The sequence below is a fragment of the Euprymna scolopes genome, chromosome 28 (assembly GCF_053919585.1).
Source record: "Euprymna scolopes isolate OS-2025 chromosome 28, ASM5391958v1, whole genome shotgun sequence".
NCBI classification, from domain to species: Eukaryota; Metazoa; Mollusca; class Cephalopoda; order Sepiida; family Sepiolidae; genus Euprymna; species Euprymna scolopes.
The window spans coordinates 91584985-91603096 of NC_136509.1; the positions used below are offsets into that span (position 1 = coordinate 91584985).

An 18112-nucleotide genomic window follows, 5' to 3' on the forward strand; every position below is an offset into this window, starting at 1 on the left:
CAGTACACTATGACATCGTGGACTTTGAGAATAGAAGATAAGAAACGAAGAAACTCGAAGAAAAGACCAACGAGAAGGACCTCGTCCCTCCCCTACTCTGTCTTGCGAACAATGCCCACGACTTTTCCACTATAGACTCGAACTCATCAGTCATATCACATACAGGCATCTATCCCAAAGATAGAAAACTGGTGACAAGTCACAGGACCCAATACTAGATACGAGTGGGAGCTGACGACAACGATAAACTCAATAATACGATAAATTCTATTTTTACTTGTAATTATTTTTCTACTGGATAATTTTTCATGATTTTTGGAATATATACTAATTTCGACATGACTCATAACTACGTAATAATGTTTACACCTGAAATGCGTTGATTTAAAAAATCACTTATGTAAACAAGCACTAAACATTTAATAGTCATCATCAATCTATATACGAATAAAGTTGAATTTTTTCTTGCTCTGACATAGATATTAAAAGCCTACTTCTATTTAAAAATTATTAAAAACAAACTTTCTAATGTACTCAGTCATGAATATGCGAACGACTACATGAAGATAAACAAATTTGCATATTTCTATAAAAAGCAAACAATTTATGCATAGTTTTCACATAATTGCATAGAATCTTAGATGAAAACATTCTAGCACAAGGAAATTATATATATATATATATATATATATATATATATATATATATATATATATATTAATCCGCACATTAAGGACTATCCACTTATCTAGTGTTTCCTTTTCAGATTAAATATGTTTTTAACTCATTTCAAAGTGTTTTCTAACATGTCTTATTAACTGTTTGCTCGTATTATAAGCTCTATTTCCTATTTGGTTTTATCGAGCTTTTACATCTGGCTGAGATAACTTTATAAATATTAATTCTTTAATATTTATAATATACTTTAATTTTATCATCTTGGATCATTTTGGTAAATTTAATTGTAATTTTTTATTTTATATATATATATATATATATATATATATATATATATATATATATATACACTCGGGTTTTTTTTATATTCAAAAGTAATGGACTAATGAATTCAACGAGGTTGTTAGATAGTGCTCAATAAAAAGAGCTGATAATACTTGTTTATTGTTATATAAACATGCTCACATCCCGCTGCTACAAATAGCCACTTGTTTCAATCAAACAACAGATATCATCAGGCAGCGACTTGACTATTCAAAAGTTCAATGAATAATCTTTATTTATCGAACTTTTGAATAGTCAAGTCGCTGCCTGATGATATCTGTTGTTTGATTGAAACAAGTGGCTATTTGTAGCAGCGGGATGTGAGCATGTTTATATAACAATAAACAAGTATATATATATATATATATATATATATATATATATATATATATATATATATAAGTGACTATGTGTTTGCAAAAATCTCTACCAAACTCCTACCTAAATATTTGGTCTACGAACTTGAAATTTGATATAAAGGGTATTTGGACCCGTAGCACACTTTCAATTTGGTTTTTAGCCTGTAAAATAGCTGCTAAGGGGTTAAAATTGAAAAAAAAAAGTATTGACCTTAACCTGGCATAAGTCGATTACCCCAGTTTTTTCTGTGCATGCATTAAGTTAGACAACCTTTTTTTCTTTTCTTACTTTTCAATTCTATACTTGTATAAGAACTGATCTTGAGCACATGGCAGAATGCAAAAAGAGGTGGCTAGTTACTTTCAATGCATCTAAAACCAAGATTCTATCTTTACATCATCAATGCTCTGATCACCATCTGGCATCAATTGAAATGAATGGCTTTCATTTTGGGAAGGCTCCATATTTTGACAAGCTTCTGGGCTTGACCTTTACTCCTGATCTGAAATGGAACACGTACATCAAATCTGTTGCCAAGGTCGCAGGAAATATGGTGGTATCCACTCCAGTAGATATCTCACTGGTGATGCAATTCTCTACTTATATAAAAGCCAGGTACATCCAAGGATGGAGTACTGTTGCCACATCTGGGCAGGAGTTACTAGAAGCAGCTTATCCTGCCTTGACAGTGTTTAAAATAGACTTCGTAGCCTAGTGGGAGATGCCCTTTTCTCTTCCCTGCAAGCTCTTTCCCACAGAAGAGATGTTGCGAGCCTCTCTGCTTTATTATTATTTTCATGGCAAGTGCTCGTCTTCAGCTCCAATCTATGCTCTGACTTTCATGAAAAACACTCATCTAGCTGAAACCGCTATCAATAATTTCGCCCACTCTTTATCTGTGCCTAAACCTAAACGTAGATTCCATGAACAAAGCTTCTTTCTCAGAACTGTATGCCTATGGACCTGTTTCATTTTCCTGCTTTCCAACTGACTACAATATAGTTGTCTTTAAGTCCAATGTGAACAAATTCTTGATTAGCCGTCCCCTTAAGTTATCCAATTTACTAAATTTCCACTAATAACGATTACTATAACATGTTCCCATCGACCACTGTACACTCATTAACCGTTAGTGGTCTACAGACCTTGATAAGTGGTGACTCCTTTATAAAAGAAAGGAAGTTTTTGAATGCGTATGGATTTAGATTATATGCTAACGAATAAGGCTGGTGAGCTATATGTTTTTATTTTGATTGTAGCTGATGGCACATAAACCCCTCTCCTTTTTGTTACTTTTGACATCACTAATATATTTAGTACAATATAATAATCGATAGAAAATCTGCATGAATTAAAAGTGCATTTTACTCCTGAGCAACGCCTGGGCGACCTACTAGTAATATTATAATTCATAATTTATAGTTTTCCCTTGGTTCCAAAGTCACCAGAGTCTAGGTTATTTGTGGAGATGATTGGTTCTCTGTTAGCTGAGGTGTATGGTCCTATGCCCTGTGCAATTGTAGGAGGTCCACCCTCCTAGGCTTTGCCTTTTCACCCTTTGAGAAAGGGTAAGTTTATTACTAATCGCCTGATGCGGCCCTAACAGAGAATGCCAACACCGCTGTCCAGGGATTTTTTGCAGACCAAAGTTTAATTCCTCTAGGTTGCTAGCATGTCAAATCCCACTTATGTCACATCTGGCTGTGGGATCGAAGTAAATATCTTTATAATTTAGGCATATATTTTTTAGACATATTCACGAAAAAAAAAAAAAAAGTTAATCATAAAAATATTTAAAGTAATTTTTCAATTTTTTAAAATATATTTATTCATTAAAAAAATAGAAATTACAAATTCATTTTGACAATACTTTTTTTTAATTACTTAAAAAATAATTATATATAAAAAATGTATGTGTTAAAAATAATAATCTTTTTACATAAGAATAAAAGGGAACCTTTGTTCTAAAATTTTTTATTTAAGCTTTTAATAAATAAATTTATTAAAAACTTCTTTTTTTTTTAATGTGCTAGTTGCAATTTAATAGAATAGTGGCGCAATTCAAAGAAAAAACACTGGTTTTCTTCAATTGACAATTCAAGACAAATTATTTTCCAATTGACAGTTTAAACGATTTTTTTGGTGGTTATTAATGTTGAAAGTAAGTACGATAAATCTTATAGACCCTTTTATGATTACCTCCCTTTTACGTTGTAATCCCACAATCCCTTATTTCAGTTTCCGCTTTCTTCTCTTTATACCCGTCGCGCATCTGTCCGTGTCCTTCAAATCTTCATTCCAGTTCCTTTTCTTTTTTTCACTGAAATGCAACTCGCAACAATTAAGATAAAGTCAACAGATCGATTTTTTTTTAATATGTCGGTTTAAGTACACCCAAAAACAACAGTACTTACTTAGGCACTTTTTATTGAGTGTGGACCCAAGCAAAAATTTTTTTTTTGCTTAAATACGCATTTTATCTCTCGGAACTCGCCAAATAAGTCTGCGGCCAAAAAAAAAAAAAAGGCCAAAAAAAAAGTCAAATACACATTGAACACATTATTGACCTCAACAGCGATTTTATCTCTCGGAACTCGCCAAATACTGCTAAAGCTATAAATTAAAAGCTTATTTTCTGTTGTGTCACAAAGTTTACTTTTGTGTTATTTAACATGAGGTAGGTGGGGATTAACTATACTTCATCTATCAATTTAATGAAGAAGAAACAGTTTAATATATTTTAAGTTTGTATTCCTCGTGGTGGCTAAACTGCACAAGTACCCATTGTAAGTATGCGGAAAAAAAAAGGCCAAAAAACCGGAAGTGCAGTCAAATACACATTGACCTCAACAGCGATTTTATCTCTCGGAACTTTTTTCAAGACTCCAAATTTGACTTTTAAAAATTTCATTTCACAATTCTTTCACTTAAAAAATATCATTTCACATTCCTTTCACTTTTGAAACTACATTTGACTTTTAAACTTATAAACATTTCATTTCACATTTCTATCACTTTTAAAAAGTTTATTTCACATTTCGAAAAATGCTCACACAACTCTTTGAGTGGACGAAAGATTTTGACTCCGCTTATACTTTCCTGAAAGAGAGGAAAATCCTTGCAGAAAAAATGGTATGCAGTGTTTGTCAACAGGAGATGTCTCTTATCAAAAATCGCGACACTAAAGTTTTCCGATGCAAAGCCCATAAGAACCAGAAGGCATCGATAAAAAAGGGTTCATTTTTGCAAGACTCCGAAATAACATTGCAAGAATTCATCCGAATTGCATATGTCTGGTCTAGACAGATAACTGGTGTTGTCGCCTCTGACATGTGCGAGGTAAGCGGGAAGACCATTTGTTCATGGTACCAGTACTTACGCGACGCCACAAGCCATCATATGGTGATGAACCCATACCAAATAGGTGGACCTGGCCACGTGGTACAAATTGATGAGTCTTTGATCTGTAAACGGAAATATAACCGCGGTAGAGTACCAGAGCAAAGGTGGGTTTTCGGTGGGTGGGATACAGAGGATAAAATCGGAATTTTGGTTTTTGTCAGCGATCGCTCCTCCGACACCTTGATACCACTGATAAAAAAAAATACATAAAACCAGGAACTACCATACATTCCGACAGTTGGAGAGCATATACTCCAATTGACCAGATAAATGTCCAACCCAGGTACATCCACAAACAAGTGAACCATTCTCAACACTTCGTCGGGTCAGTATCAGGCGTGCACACCAACAACGTGGAATGTTTTTGGAAGAACGCAAAAAGGAAATTCAAAACAATGATGGGGGTGCACTCCAGTACAGTAGAGTCCCATTTGGACGAATTTTTATGGAGGGAGGTTTACGGAAAAAGTGGCAAAGACGCTTTTGACAATGTGTTGCTGCATATATCGCAGTGGTATATTGTTTAAAATAAAATTTGACTTGTAAAAATTTCATTTCACATTTCTTTCACTTTTTGGATAAAAAAAAAATCTCAACTTGTTGGTACATCTACAGAAAATCGCTGTTGAGGTCAATGTGTTCAATGACTTTTTTTTTGGCCGCAGACTTACGATTGCGCGCATGCGTACTTAAGCAAAAAAAAAATTTTTGCTTGGGTCCACACTCAGTAAAAAGTGCCCTTACTTATTTGTCATATCGAAAATAGTAATATATCCAAAAATTACGAAAATTCATCGAGTAAAACAACCGCTTAATAAAATAAAATCTATCGCTATCGGCCAAAACAAAACGTCGGCCATTAAAGTCGCGAAAGGGGAGATAAGTATGTCTCCTGTATTCGCAATCTTCAAGGTGTTCACATCTAAGGAAAATGCAATTCCCCCAAATTGTCCGTAAAAAATAATTTTCTACTTGATGAATTTTTGTAATTTTTGGATATATTACTAGTTTCGACATCACAATTAACTAACTACGGTTGTTTTTGTTTAATTCCACATATTAAAAAAAAAAATCGATCCGTCGATTAACTTAAACACTGATTTTTTTTTATGGAAATCGCTGCAGACAGGACATGAAGCCACTTGAAGTAAGGAACTAAAAAATACTACTTCGAGGTTAAAAACTTGCCAAAGATAAATGTTAGATGGTATGGATTCTGACCTAGAAACAGCAATTCTTCCCTCTTTGTCAGAAACATCGCCTACAGAATGTGATGACTAAAGGAGGAAATAAAGGAAGCTAGAAATACGAGGCTGCTGAAAGATTAAAAATCACTTTCGAATGTTGGTGACTTTATATTGGTGACCTCTTAAACCAACACATTTCAGGTGAAAACATTACGTGTCATAATGGAATTAGTATAAATTCCAAAAATTATGAAAAATAATCCAATAGAAGATGTGCTTGATGTATTTTTAACAGCAAAAATAAATACAGTAGCATCCAAAACTAAGGGACAAAATTTTAAAACCTAGTATTTGTTAGAAATAACAACTGTGAAAAGCTGAAATTTTGACAACTGGTATTCGTTATCATCCATAATAACATACTCAAATTGATATCATTTGCAAAGGATAGAAAAACAATCATAACATTTATTTATTTTCAAAATAGGAACGTCCAAAAGTAAGGGACAAAATTGAGAAAAACGATGTAAACAGCATGCTATATTCAAATTTTTGATTTCCTCTAAAGAATAAGTCTTACTTAGTCATTTGTAAACGTTGCATCAGCCGGCCCCATGGCGAAACACCAAAAACTTGATTATTCTGTGAGACAAGGTCTTGTGAAGCTACACAAGGAAAAACACACCATTAGAGAGATTTCAGAGAAAGTGAAACGTTCCAAGAGTGTTGTAGGCAGGGCTGTTAAATCCTAAAATGATACTGGCAAAATAGTGCTTTTAAAACCGGCAGACCCTGCAAAACTTCGGCAAGAGAAGATCAAATAATGCAGCGTGTGTCATTAAAGGACGGTTTTAAGTCTTGCACAGAAATTAAAAGGGTTATGAATACTACCTCATGTGTTAATGTGTCAAAACAGACGGTTTCTAGACGACTGCAAGAAATAGGGCGGTTTAATCGAACCCTAGGGAAGAAACCACTTGTTAGTTCGAAGAATAAGAGATCAGAGTTTGCAAACATATGTAATTTGGACATATGAAAATTGAGCAAAAGTATTTTTCAGTAATGAAAGCAAGTTTAATTTATTTGGAAATGATGAAAAAAAAAACAATGTAAAGAGGCGTATTTGTGAAAGATTAAATGCAAAGTGTACTAAGAAAACTGTCAAGTTTGGGGGCGGAAGCGTCATGGTATTTGGAATGTTTTCTAGCCAAGGTACAACGCCTCTTGTCCGGTTACAAACTCGTGTAAACGCGCAGCAAAAACATTGTTCAAGATCATGTTGTGCCAATCATACAGAATTCAGGTTTCGATAGAGCTACCTTTATGCAAGATAATGCCCCATGTCACAAGGCAAAGGTGGTAATAAGTTACCTTAGCGAGCAAGATTTCGAAATTATGGATTGGCCACCGCAAAGTCTTGACTTAAATCCATTAGAAAATCGTTGGAAGACCTTAGGAGTGAAAGTTATGGAAAGAAATCCCACTAACACGGAGGATTTGTGGGTGAAGATTCACGAAGAATGGGCTAAAATTAGTATAGAGGATTGTCAAGAACTAATTCGTTCTTGTAGTCAAAGATGTGCAGCTGTCATTGAGAGTAAAGTTTCATTTACTAAATAATGATTGTACATGTATTTTTGTTGTTTTTTGGCTGTTTAAATTGTTTTTCTCAATTTTATACCTTACTTTTGGACATTCCTATTTTGAAAATAAATAATTGTTATAATTCTTTTTCTATCCTTTGCAAATAATTCAAATTTTAGTATGCTATTATGGATGATAACGAATACCAGTTGTCAAAATTTCAGCTTTTCACAGTTGTTATTTCTAACAAATACTAGGTTTTAAAATGTTGTCCCTTAGTTTTGGACGGTACTGTATATACGTACTTATGTTCGGTTTAAAAAATGGCGGACCATTAATTTAATTCAATTTAAGTCAAGAGTTATTCCCCCTTGTTGTCATACTGAAATGGGCACAGCTTCCACATTTAAATATACAATAAACACATTTTCTTGAAAGATATGAATCAATAATTTTTAGGGTTTTTTTTTTTCGAATTAAAGTTTATATTAAAAATCATCATATGGTTCAAGAGTTCATTATTGACGCTCTTAAACGAAAGAAAAATAACATTTTTCGACCACGCTGAACAAAACGGCTATCTTGAACTTCTCAGCTTTAAGAGGACTTCCACAGAAATAACATCTTAACTAAATTAGATCTTGTTTTATAAAGATGTCTGTTCAATGATTAAGATCAACTTTCGTCCGTCTTTGTTTACATTCTTTGTCAGCTGATATTTGTGCTTCACGATGAATGCCTTGAAAAAGTCACAACTGATTAATGTTTACTAGTTTTAAAATATTGTTATTTTGAAAAAAATATATATATATAACACGCCAAATTCGTTTGCATATTTTAAAACTGGTAAACATTAATCAGAAGTGACTTTCCCATAGCATTCATCGTGAAACAGAAGCACAAATATCAGCTGGCGAAGAATGCAAACAAAGACGGACGGACGGAACTCGAGTTTAAGTGGTTTTCAATTAATAGTTTTAATCATTAAATTAATTGGATTATATTATTACGGTATTATTTGGTCATTAAATTATGAATTGAACCGAAGTGTTAATAAAACTATAAGTAATTTGGTTAAAATAATGTTTAATGACAGATACGAGTATCTTAAAGCTAAAATCTTCAATATAACCAATTTTGATTATAAGTGTAGTGTGTGTGTAAAAAATGTTTTTCTTATTTCTACACACACACACACACACACACACACACACACACACACACACACACACACACACACACCTAAATTAATTTTGGGGCACTTGTACATTTGAACATCCCTTCCCCGAATAATTTTCGTTTTAGGGGAGTTCCGTCCACGCAAGAACAAAAATCCTCGTCTGCGCAAGGGAAGAATTACCAAAGACCCCCGCCCCCGCTCACATGTTAAGAATGTTTGTTTATTTTTTTGAACGAGAGAATCACCCCTTCCCCACGCCCTGTATAATTTTAACCGGTATTCTGCAATTGGTACTTTTTTACGACCTACCCCAGCGTAGTATAAATACCCCCAACCTTCCTATGTTAAGAACAGCTTTCGGAATAAAATCTACAACCTCGAAAACTATTATAAAAATTATAGGAGAGTGAAGGAGGGATTCTCGTTCAGGTCCGCTTCTTTTTTTTTTTTTTTTTTTTTCTAAATTACCGTGGGATGTTAAAATGCACAAGTGCCATGTTTTTCTTTTCTTTATCTTTAAAAATACAATTTAAAAAAGAAAAATTAAAACAGACATAAACATCAGGTAAAAAAAAAAAAAAAAAAAAATTACTCACGAATTCCAGAGAAAACCTCCGTAATAAATACATTTTTTTTTTTTTCTGTAAAATAAATTTAGGGAAAATATAAAAACTTATATTTCCACTTATTTTTCTTTCCCCCCCTTTTTTTTTTTTTTTTTTTTTTTTTTTTTGTTACGTCATCTTAATAAATCCATTTCTTCATCAATAATTGTTTCAGCCGACGGGCGAATTGATAAATTCACGGGTAGGTAAAATGTACTAATAATACCTAAAGTAGTAGTTTTAGTAAAGCAAAGCAGTAAAAAAATCCGCCTGATGAAGATGAGAGATCAACGCTAAGTAGGATGACAGTTATAATCGAAATATACTATATATATATATATATAAGTCAACTGATGTACTTAGTTTCCCCACCCTCTTGTTTTTGACACGAAATCACAACAAATAAAAACAGTAAGGACATTAATGTTTGTTTGTTTTTTTTTGGGGGGGGGGGGGTATTAAAAAGTAGGTTTTTGTTTCTGATTTTCCTGAAATTTTAAATTAAGACTGGTACGTCCCGGTAATGTCGTTATAAACAACACCTCCCGCTTTTTTTCATTAAATATTATTTACTAAATAAGAAGCCGGCATCATTCTTAAGTGCTAGCATATATTGGTGATCTTTTTAAACCCACGCATTTCAGGTGAAAACATTACGTACTTACCTGTCATGGCGCAATTTTTTAATAAATTGCGAAAAGTTCAATAGAATAGTAGCGTAATGATAATAAAAAGAATAATACGGGTTTTATTCGATTAACAATTCAAGCCAAAAATTAGCGGTATTTTTTTTTTAACTTTGACCCCTATTATGACCCCTTAACATTTATTGTTTTGGGCTTAATCAAGTTATTAAGTTAGATCCATGTCCAAGGATCCTATATCTAAAATTTCAAGTGTTTAGACCCAAAATTGGCGGAGGAGTTTGATAGAGTTCTCAAAGGTCAAATCGTTGAACTTTGATCCCTTAACAGCCAAATTTCTGGCCGAAAACGGATTACAAAGATTTTCCCAAAATCTCAATACCCTGTATATCAAATTTCGAGTCTGTAGACTTAAAATTGACAGAATTATTTCGTAGGGAAATGTACACAGACACACACACAAATACGTTCACTTTTATATAGATAGATAGATAGATTTGCGAGAAAATTAATCTCACAAACTTAATACTCCCTGGCAGAGGCAAAATAAATCCACAAATTACAGAACCATACCTATAACTCAAAATTTATTCAGTTATATCAGAAAAGTTATTGGTCCTGGTACAGTCCTTGCAAAACGGTGGGCCAGTTTTTCCTCCCAAATAGGGAGCCGGTAGTTCCTATTTATAATGTCTCCCCACGGGACAGAGTTAGACACCAGGGTCGTTTTTTAATGTGGATCAAAGGAAAAAAAATAAAAATTGTCTCAGTCGTGAAGGATTTCTCCTCCACTGACAGAACAAAAGATTGAAGTGCAGCATTTGAAGAGCAGATACTACACTTTGATCTTGACCCGAAGGCCATAACGACGGAGCCGATAGTTAACTCCTTTTGGTGGAGTGCTAGTTGGTTTTCCTTCGAAAGGGTCCATGATAATTCATGATGTTCTCGCCAAGAGTTCTGGTGCCTTTAATTTGGCATAAATCGAGTCCCTTGGGGCCCTACTTGAATTGAGGAAAGTTCAAATATTTAATAGATATAAACATGATGAAAATGTTCAAAAGATGCTGTCCCCTAATTAGGATATCTTCGGCACAATTAAAGGGGTCTCTGCTTGCAGAGCTTTCGAGTCCTTTTTTCACCAAACATTCAGGTGATATAACATGAAGAAATTGTGGCGGCTCCATTCTCGATAAGGCATTCTTCTCGGAGCCGCCCTTTGGCGAGTCTTTCCTGCCGAGCGTTTTATCGCAGACTGGAAGGAAAAAAATTATTACAAAAAAGGCGCCAAGTAATTAACTTGGCTCATACAAATAAACCAATCAAAAGCTGACTACTAGAATTGTGCGTAGGCGGCCTAAAACAATGAATCATGACATGTAACTGGAGATTTCTCACACATTTCAAACTGATAAAAATTATTGCACAATAAAAAACAAATTAAAACAAATCATTTTTCGGGTTTGTATTACTGTACACATAGATTCGAAAAAGTTGTCAAAAAAACAAATATATAACAAATAAATGTTATCAAAGGCAAGATAAGTTACTTTTCTACCAAACTGGATGTATTTTTCGTGTTTTTATTCAATGTAACATGTTTATTCAGCTCGAAAACCATACAGTGTTTACCGATGTATTGGAACATTCAAGATGGCGTCTGATTCTCTCTTTAACACGGTAAGTGTGGGAAAAGATGTTATAAATAAAAAAACCGGATAAAATACTGTTAAAAACTCGCTCAATATATGTTACCGTGACATAGGTTGACATATATTCGGCGGGTTTTTAATAGTATTTTGTATAGTTTTTTATTTATAACACCTTTTCCCAAACTTACGGTGTTAAAGAAAGTGTGAGACGCCATCTTGAATTTTCGAATACATCGGTAAACACTGTATGTTTTTCGAGCTGAATAAATATGTTACATTGAATAAAAACACAAAAAATATATCCAGTTTGGCAGAAAAGTAACTTACCTTGCCTTTGATAACATTTATTTGTTATATATTTGTTTTTTGACAACTTTTTCGAATCTAATACAAACCCCATTTTTCTTATTCTAAATTACTTAACCAAATTACTTAACCAAGTAAAAATTTCCATTTTCTACTTGATTACTGAATTTAAAGCTATTTTTTAAATAGTACTTTCAATAGTTTTAATAGTATTTTCAAGTTAAAAATTAAGTTTTTACGGTATTTTTTTAAAATTAAATTGTTAGGTAATTTGCTAGAACAGCTTTTTAAATTTAGTAATCAAGTAACAAAAATTGAATTTTTACTTTGATTAAATAATTCGAAATAAAAATGATTTTTGTTTTAATTTAATTATTTTTATCGTGCAATAATTGGTACTTGTACAGTTTAATCAAGACATTAAAAAATGAAAATATCGAAAAATAAATGTTATATTGTACGTATCCATTTTGGACTGAAGATCTCCGGGAAAAAATTTCACTTAATTTGATCGAGTAGCTTTTTTCTTTTTCTTTTTTTTTTTTTTTTCTTTTTTTTTAACAACGGAAAAACGTGTTTTTATGACAGCGCGTTGAAGTCAGCTATCTTTGAATTTTTTTTAACACACCACGGGAACATAACTCCGTTTTAAGCGCCGACACTCCCTCCCCATCTTTAATACTAGATTTTCTTCCTAAAAATCGAACCTTTTACTCGGTATCATAACGAATTGTTTGTTCGCTGTAAAAAATAAATAAATAAAAACTACTTAATGAAATTAAGTGAATCTTTTTTTTTTTCGGAGAACTTAATTCCATAACGGATACGTATAATATGACATTTTTTCGATATTTTCATTTTTTTAATATCTTGATTAAACTGTACAATACAGCAAAGTAGTACTCTGTTCAAATAACACGGCAAATAAATAATAAGTTTAAAATATGTTAAACATTCAAAACGGTAAATGTAATCTTACGCTACGAGAACACCGACCACTCTATTTTGCTTTTTTTAGAGGTCGCTGACAACGAATCTGTTAATCAAACCCGTCGCAAATTTACCGTTTGCATGGTATAAACCCCTGGATTCTGGGACTATTTTGCGCCATTTCACTGCCTTCAGTAGTGTTTTCTTATAGTGAAGTGACTTCTCACATCGGAGAAATCTTTAGTAGACATTTGAAATAACAAGAAAGTTAAAAAAAAAAAAAAAAAAAAAAAAAAAAGTGGTTCATTGTGTGTGTGTGTGTGTGTGTGTGTGTGTGTGTGTGTGTGTGTGTGTGTGTGTGCGTGCTACGTAGTTTTTAATGCTTTTCAATTGATATAGTTTTCACGGGTGGTTTACGGCCGCCACTACCACCCCCTCCCCAATGTAAACAGAATTCTTGGGAAATGTTAAACGGTATACTACTCGGTAAATGTCGGCGCCTTACTTACGGAAAATCGGTTCATTAAACTGCAGAAGCACCTGTTAAATTACACAAATTCTTTAATTGAATGTCACCACAAAAAAAAAGAACGAAAAACATCACCTGTTAAACTACACAAGTTCTATAATTGAATACTCCCTCCAAAAAAAGAACATAAAACATACTAATGTTTTTGTAAACTCGTAAAAACTTTTTTAGATCAATTAAAAAGCATTAAAAACTACGTAAAAAAATAAAAAATGAACCACATTTTTTTAACTTCATTATTTTAAATGTCCGCTAAAAAGATTCCTCCGCGATGTGATAAGTCACTTTCGTGTGCACGTGAACGCATCATGTGAAATGGCGTATAATAGTCCCAAGTTCCAGGAATAGTTCCCAAGTTACATGTCGAAATTAGTATAAATTACAATAAATTACAAAAATTACGAAAAATGATCCAGACGTGTTAGATGTATTTTTAACAGAAAATCCTCCATATTTAGCTACGTGCAAAAAAAAGAATATCCCCCAAACGTATAAACATTGCCCCCCCCCCTCCCTTCACTTAAAAATTCGGCACTTCTGCATTATATGGATGGTGCCATTGTTAGAGGGCGATAATTCCAATTTCTTCTTGGCCAAATAATACGGCAAATAAATAACAAACAAGATCCCCCCCCCCTCGAACACAAAAATATTTGAAAACCCAAACATTTATTGTATAAAAATGTCTCAATATATAATTGTAAAAACATTTATTAAAAAGTCTGTGTAAGAAAATATAATTTTCATAAAAAAATTTTTTAATCAAAGCAAGACTGGATTTTTTCCAAACAATGTAATAATTTAAATGAAACATTTTTTCGAATTAAAGCAACATTAGATTTTTTTTTCTGAAACATTTTTTTTTAAATTAAAATCAAATTGTCACTGTAACAAATATGTAACAAGCGATATTTTATGCTATAAGTGGTGGCCATTGTTGTCCAAGCAAGCAAGCGCATACATAAAAAAAAAAAAAAAAAAAAAATGATTAACTCTTCATTATCTTGAAAATTCATTACGTCGTTTCTGTAATAAATATGGCCGCCGCGTTATATTACTACATGAAATATGCGGAGGACTCGAGGAGTATCTTCCGTTTTTCTGCTTTCCAACTAACTACAATATGGTCGTCTTTAAGTCCAACATAAACAAATTCTTGTTGAACCGTCCCCTTAACTAATCCAATTTATCAAATTTCCACTACTAATAATTACTACATTGACTTCTGTGCACTCATTAACCCTTATCCTTCCATAGGCATGCAGTTCTAAGAAAGAAGCTTTGATCATGGAATCTACATTTATGTTTAGATACAGATAAAGAGTGGGGGAAATTATTGATAGTGGTTTCAGCTAGATGAGTGTTTTTCATGAAAGTCAGGCGGGGGGGGGGGGGCATACAGTGGGGCTTAAATGAGAAATTACCATGAAAATAACAATAAAGCAAAGTCAGGCTCACAGCGTCTCTTCTGTGGGAAAGAGGTTGCAGGAAATAGAAAAGGGCATCCTCCACTATGCTACGAAATCTGTTTTGAACTTAGTCAAGGCAGGATAAGCTGCTTCTAACAGCTCCTGCCCAGATGTGATAACAGAACTCCATCCTTGGACATACCTGGCTTTTATATAGGTAGAGAATTGCATCAGCATTGAGATATCTACTGGAGCGGATACCACCATATTTCCCACGACCTTGGCAACTGATTTGATGTACGTGTTCCATTTCAGATCAGGAGTAAAGGTCAAGCCCAGAAGCTTGTCAAAATATGGAGCCTTCCCAAAATGAGAGCCATTCATTTCACTTGATGCCAGATGGGGATCAGAGCGTTGATGATAGAATCTTGGTTTTAGATGCATTAAAAGTAACCAGCCACCTCTTTCCCCATTCTACCACGTGCTCAAGATCAGAGGAGAGAGAATCAGAGAGAACTTGGTCATTTACGGCCTTTGATGTGTTGCCATAGATTGTAGTGTCATCAGCATAAATGTCTACGAATGATCTGGAAGATCACTGATGTAGATTAGGAAGGGAGTTGGGTCTAGGATGGACTCCTGAGGGACTCCAGCATTAATACTGTGTGAGGTTCTGATTTCTGCCCATCAACCACTACTCTTATGAACTTATTAGAGAGAAATGATTTAACAATTAAGACATTTCCAGCTATACCGTAGCTGGAAATCTAATGAAATAGACCTTTATGCCATACCTTACCAAAGGTCTTTGATATGTCAAGAGCAATTTTCCTAGAAAGGAAGCCTCCGTCGAGAGATTTGCTAATCCTATGAGATATAACCATTAGCATTATCTGCTGTAGATCTAGCAGAGCAGGGATTATAACTATGATTTCCATTCTGCTAGATATTGCGTGTCACTAAGAAGGTTATTTTTGCTGAGGAGGTTGACTACTTCTCTATTTAACACAAATAACAGCAACTTACTCATGACGCACACAAGACTTATTGGTCTGTACTGAGAAGAAGATGACCATTCTCCTTAAGACAATGCTTAAACAACTTTGTAAGTATGGGAGCTAGTTCTGCTTGAAGCTTTTTCAGCGCTATAATTGGAATGTCGTCAGGGCCAGTTGCTTTACTGGAATCAAGGTTTTTGATTAGCTTGGCAACATCACGCACAGATATTTGTATGTTGCATAGTAGAAACAAAAGTGAAGAAATATTTTTTTTTTTTTGTAGACCATGATAAGGTAAAGCCATAACAATTACCCACTAATATGGCACCACCAGAAGCTACAGTATGGTCCAAAATCCATTCACCAAATGGTAATACAGCAGCCACAATACTTTGCATCTGCTGATAGGATGGCCTCCTTAGTGGGTAGTATAAAGTTCAGGTTCCTGACCATCAGGCAGATAATGTTAGCCCAGTAAAACGTTTACTTCCAGTACAATGGATACCAGTGACATGTTTAGAAGGATAGACATAGAAACAGAAAATTTCCGACATCTCAGGCTGCCTATGGAACACTGTTCCGTTGGCCTGCTGCCCGGTTGAATATGAATTTGTCACATATGTGTATTTTCATGTAAGACTAAAGCTGGGTTAAAAAGTCACCTACGTGCACACAGGCATACAACACTTCACTGAAGAGATTGCAAACTTCTGTCAAGAAGTAGCAATCATCATATATAAATTTTATACAATAACTTGTTTACGGCAACATTTCTTCCAACAAAGCCTTCATCAGATGATGACTGGGTTTGGTAGCCATTGTTCAGGCATGATTTTGAGGCCAAAGCATGATTACCGCTAGCCCAGAGCGCCTCAGCAGTATCTCATGATAACACCAGATTATTTTGGATTGTTGTCATTCTGTGAGATTGCCATATTCGCGATGATGCACATAGAGCATTGTCTTGTATTTTCTTTGTATTTTTTGTCTGACGGAGAAAGACCAAGATTATTCAAGAACGTGGAGGTTGAGTTTGTAATAAAACCTCAGCATCCGACTTCGATGAGAAATACAATGGTTTTTCCAGCCATTTCTGACACACTCTTCTCACAAATCTTTATATCTTTCCAACTTACGCTGGTTTCGCCCAGTCAAAATTTTCCTCAGATGGAACCGTTAATTCAATGATGGATATTTTTTTCAAACGCCTATAGACTTTTTTTTTTTTTTTTTTTTTTTTTTTTTAATTTGAAGAAACACTTTAAACCATCAATCTTTACATTCACTGGATATGTTTTATTGTCTGTTTTCCATTTAACAATAACAATTTATTCCATATTTTTAGACAATGTCATTTTTTCACCCAGAAAGAGAAAAAAAAAAAAAAAAAAGAAAGAAAACAATGGAATTTCACTTACGCTTTCAAATAACAATTTTACATTCCGCAAGGAGAGTTTTCTTTTTTTTATTATTAAGTAGTTACAAATATCAGTTAGCAACGCACGAGTGACGACAATAGCTTTTCTAACTAATTGGGACGTCTGGAATGGAAGGTTCAGGGTAGTGTTTAAAAAAATAATTATTGTTATTTACTTTTTTAATTATCAATTTATTTATTGTAAAATATATATATATATATATATACTAGTATGAAATCTTTGCTCCTCCCCCTCCTACTCCAGTAGCAGCAGAAAGGTGGCATTTATTTCTCTCCCACAGTGAGGAATATGACAAGGATCAAAAAGTGTGTTTGAAAAGTCAGCGCGCACACACACACACACACACACACACACACACACACACACACACACACACACACACACGGGAGGGGAGCACTCTGCTCATGCAGAAAGTGCCTGGGCAGTTTCTGCAGCATTCCTGGTAAGGGCGCTCCAGATGATTAGCAAAGCCTGGGAGGGTGGACCTCCTACAACTGCACAGGATTAGTATTACACCCGCAATAAACAGGGAAAAGGTCATTACAAGAATGGTTTAGATTCTGTTGATCGAGAAAAAAAATTCCAATAGCAGGGGAGGGGGGTGATGATTGCTAAGTTGTTAACCACACAAACTGACAACCTGGGTGTGCAAAGTTCGAATTCAGTTTGTTCCATATAAACACTTTCACTTAAGATGTCATCAACCTTCAAAGTCTTTCTAGGAAGGATTCTAACTAGAAAGATATCGGGAAAACGAATGTCAACATTAATCGGTTCACATATGAAATTAATTTATTTAATCGGCATGGACATGTGGCGCAACGGATAAATGCATTGATTAGAATCAGTGCAAAGTGACAGTCTTTTGGAGGTTGATAGCTAAGT

General features: G+C 34.0%; 2 protein-coding genes across 7 annotated transcripts in view; one reads left to right on the forward strand and one right to left on the reverse strand.

Moving 5' to 3' along the window:
* Positions 1-18112, reverse strand: part of LOC145249721 (E3 ubiquitin-protein ligase NEDD4-like) — a 622527-nt gene that overhangs the window by 571740 nt on the left and 32675 nt on the right. The window contains exon 1 of one of the 6 annotated variants that reach the window (XM_080111608.1): positions 9312-9452. The exons of the other annotated variants lie outside the window; for them this stretch is intronic. Within the exon in view, the coding sequence (XP_079967734.1) occupies positions 9312-9344 (33 nt within the window). The 5' untranslated portion in view covers positions 9345-9452. Of the gene's footprint in view, positions 1-9311; positions 9453-18112 lie in introns of those variants that run through there. 6 annotated transcript variants of the gene reach the window in all.
* Positions 1-18112, forward strand: part of LOC145249724 (complex I assembly factor TIMMDC1, mitochondrial-like) — a 227470-nt gene that overhangs the window by 107612 nt on the left and 101746 nt on the right. The window lies entirely within an intron of this gene.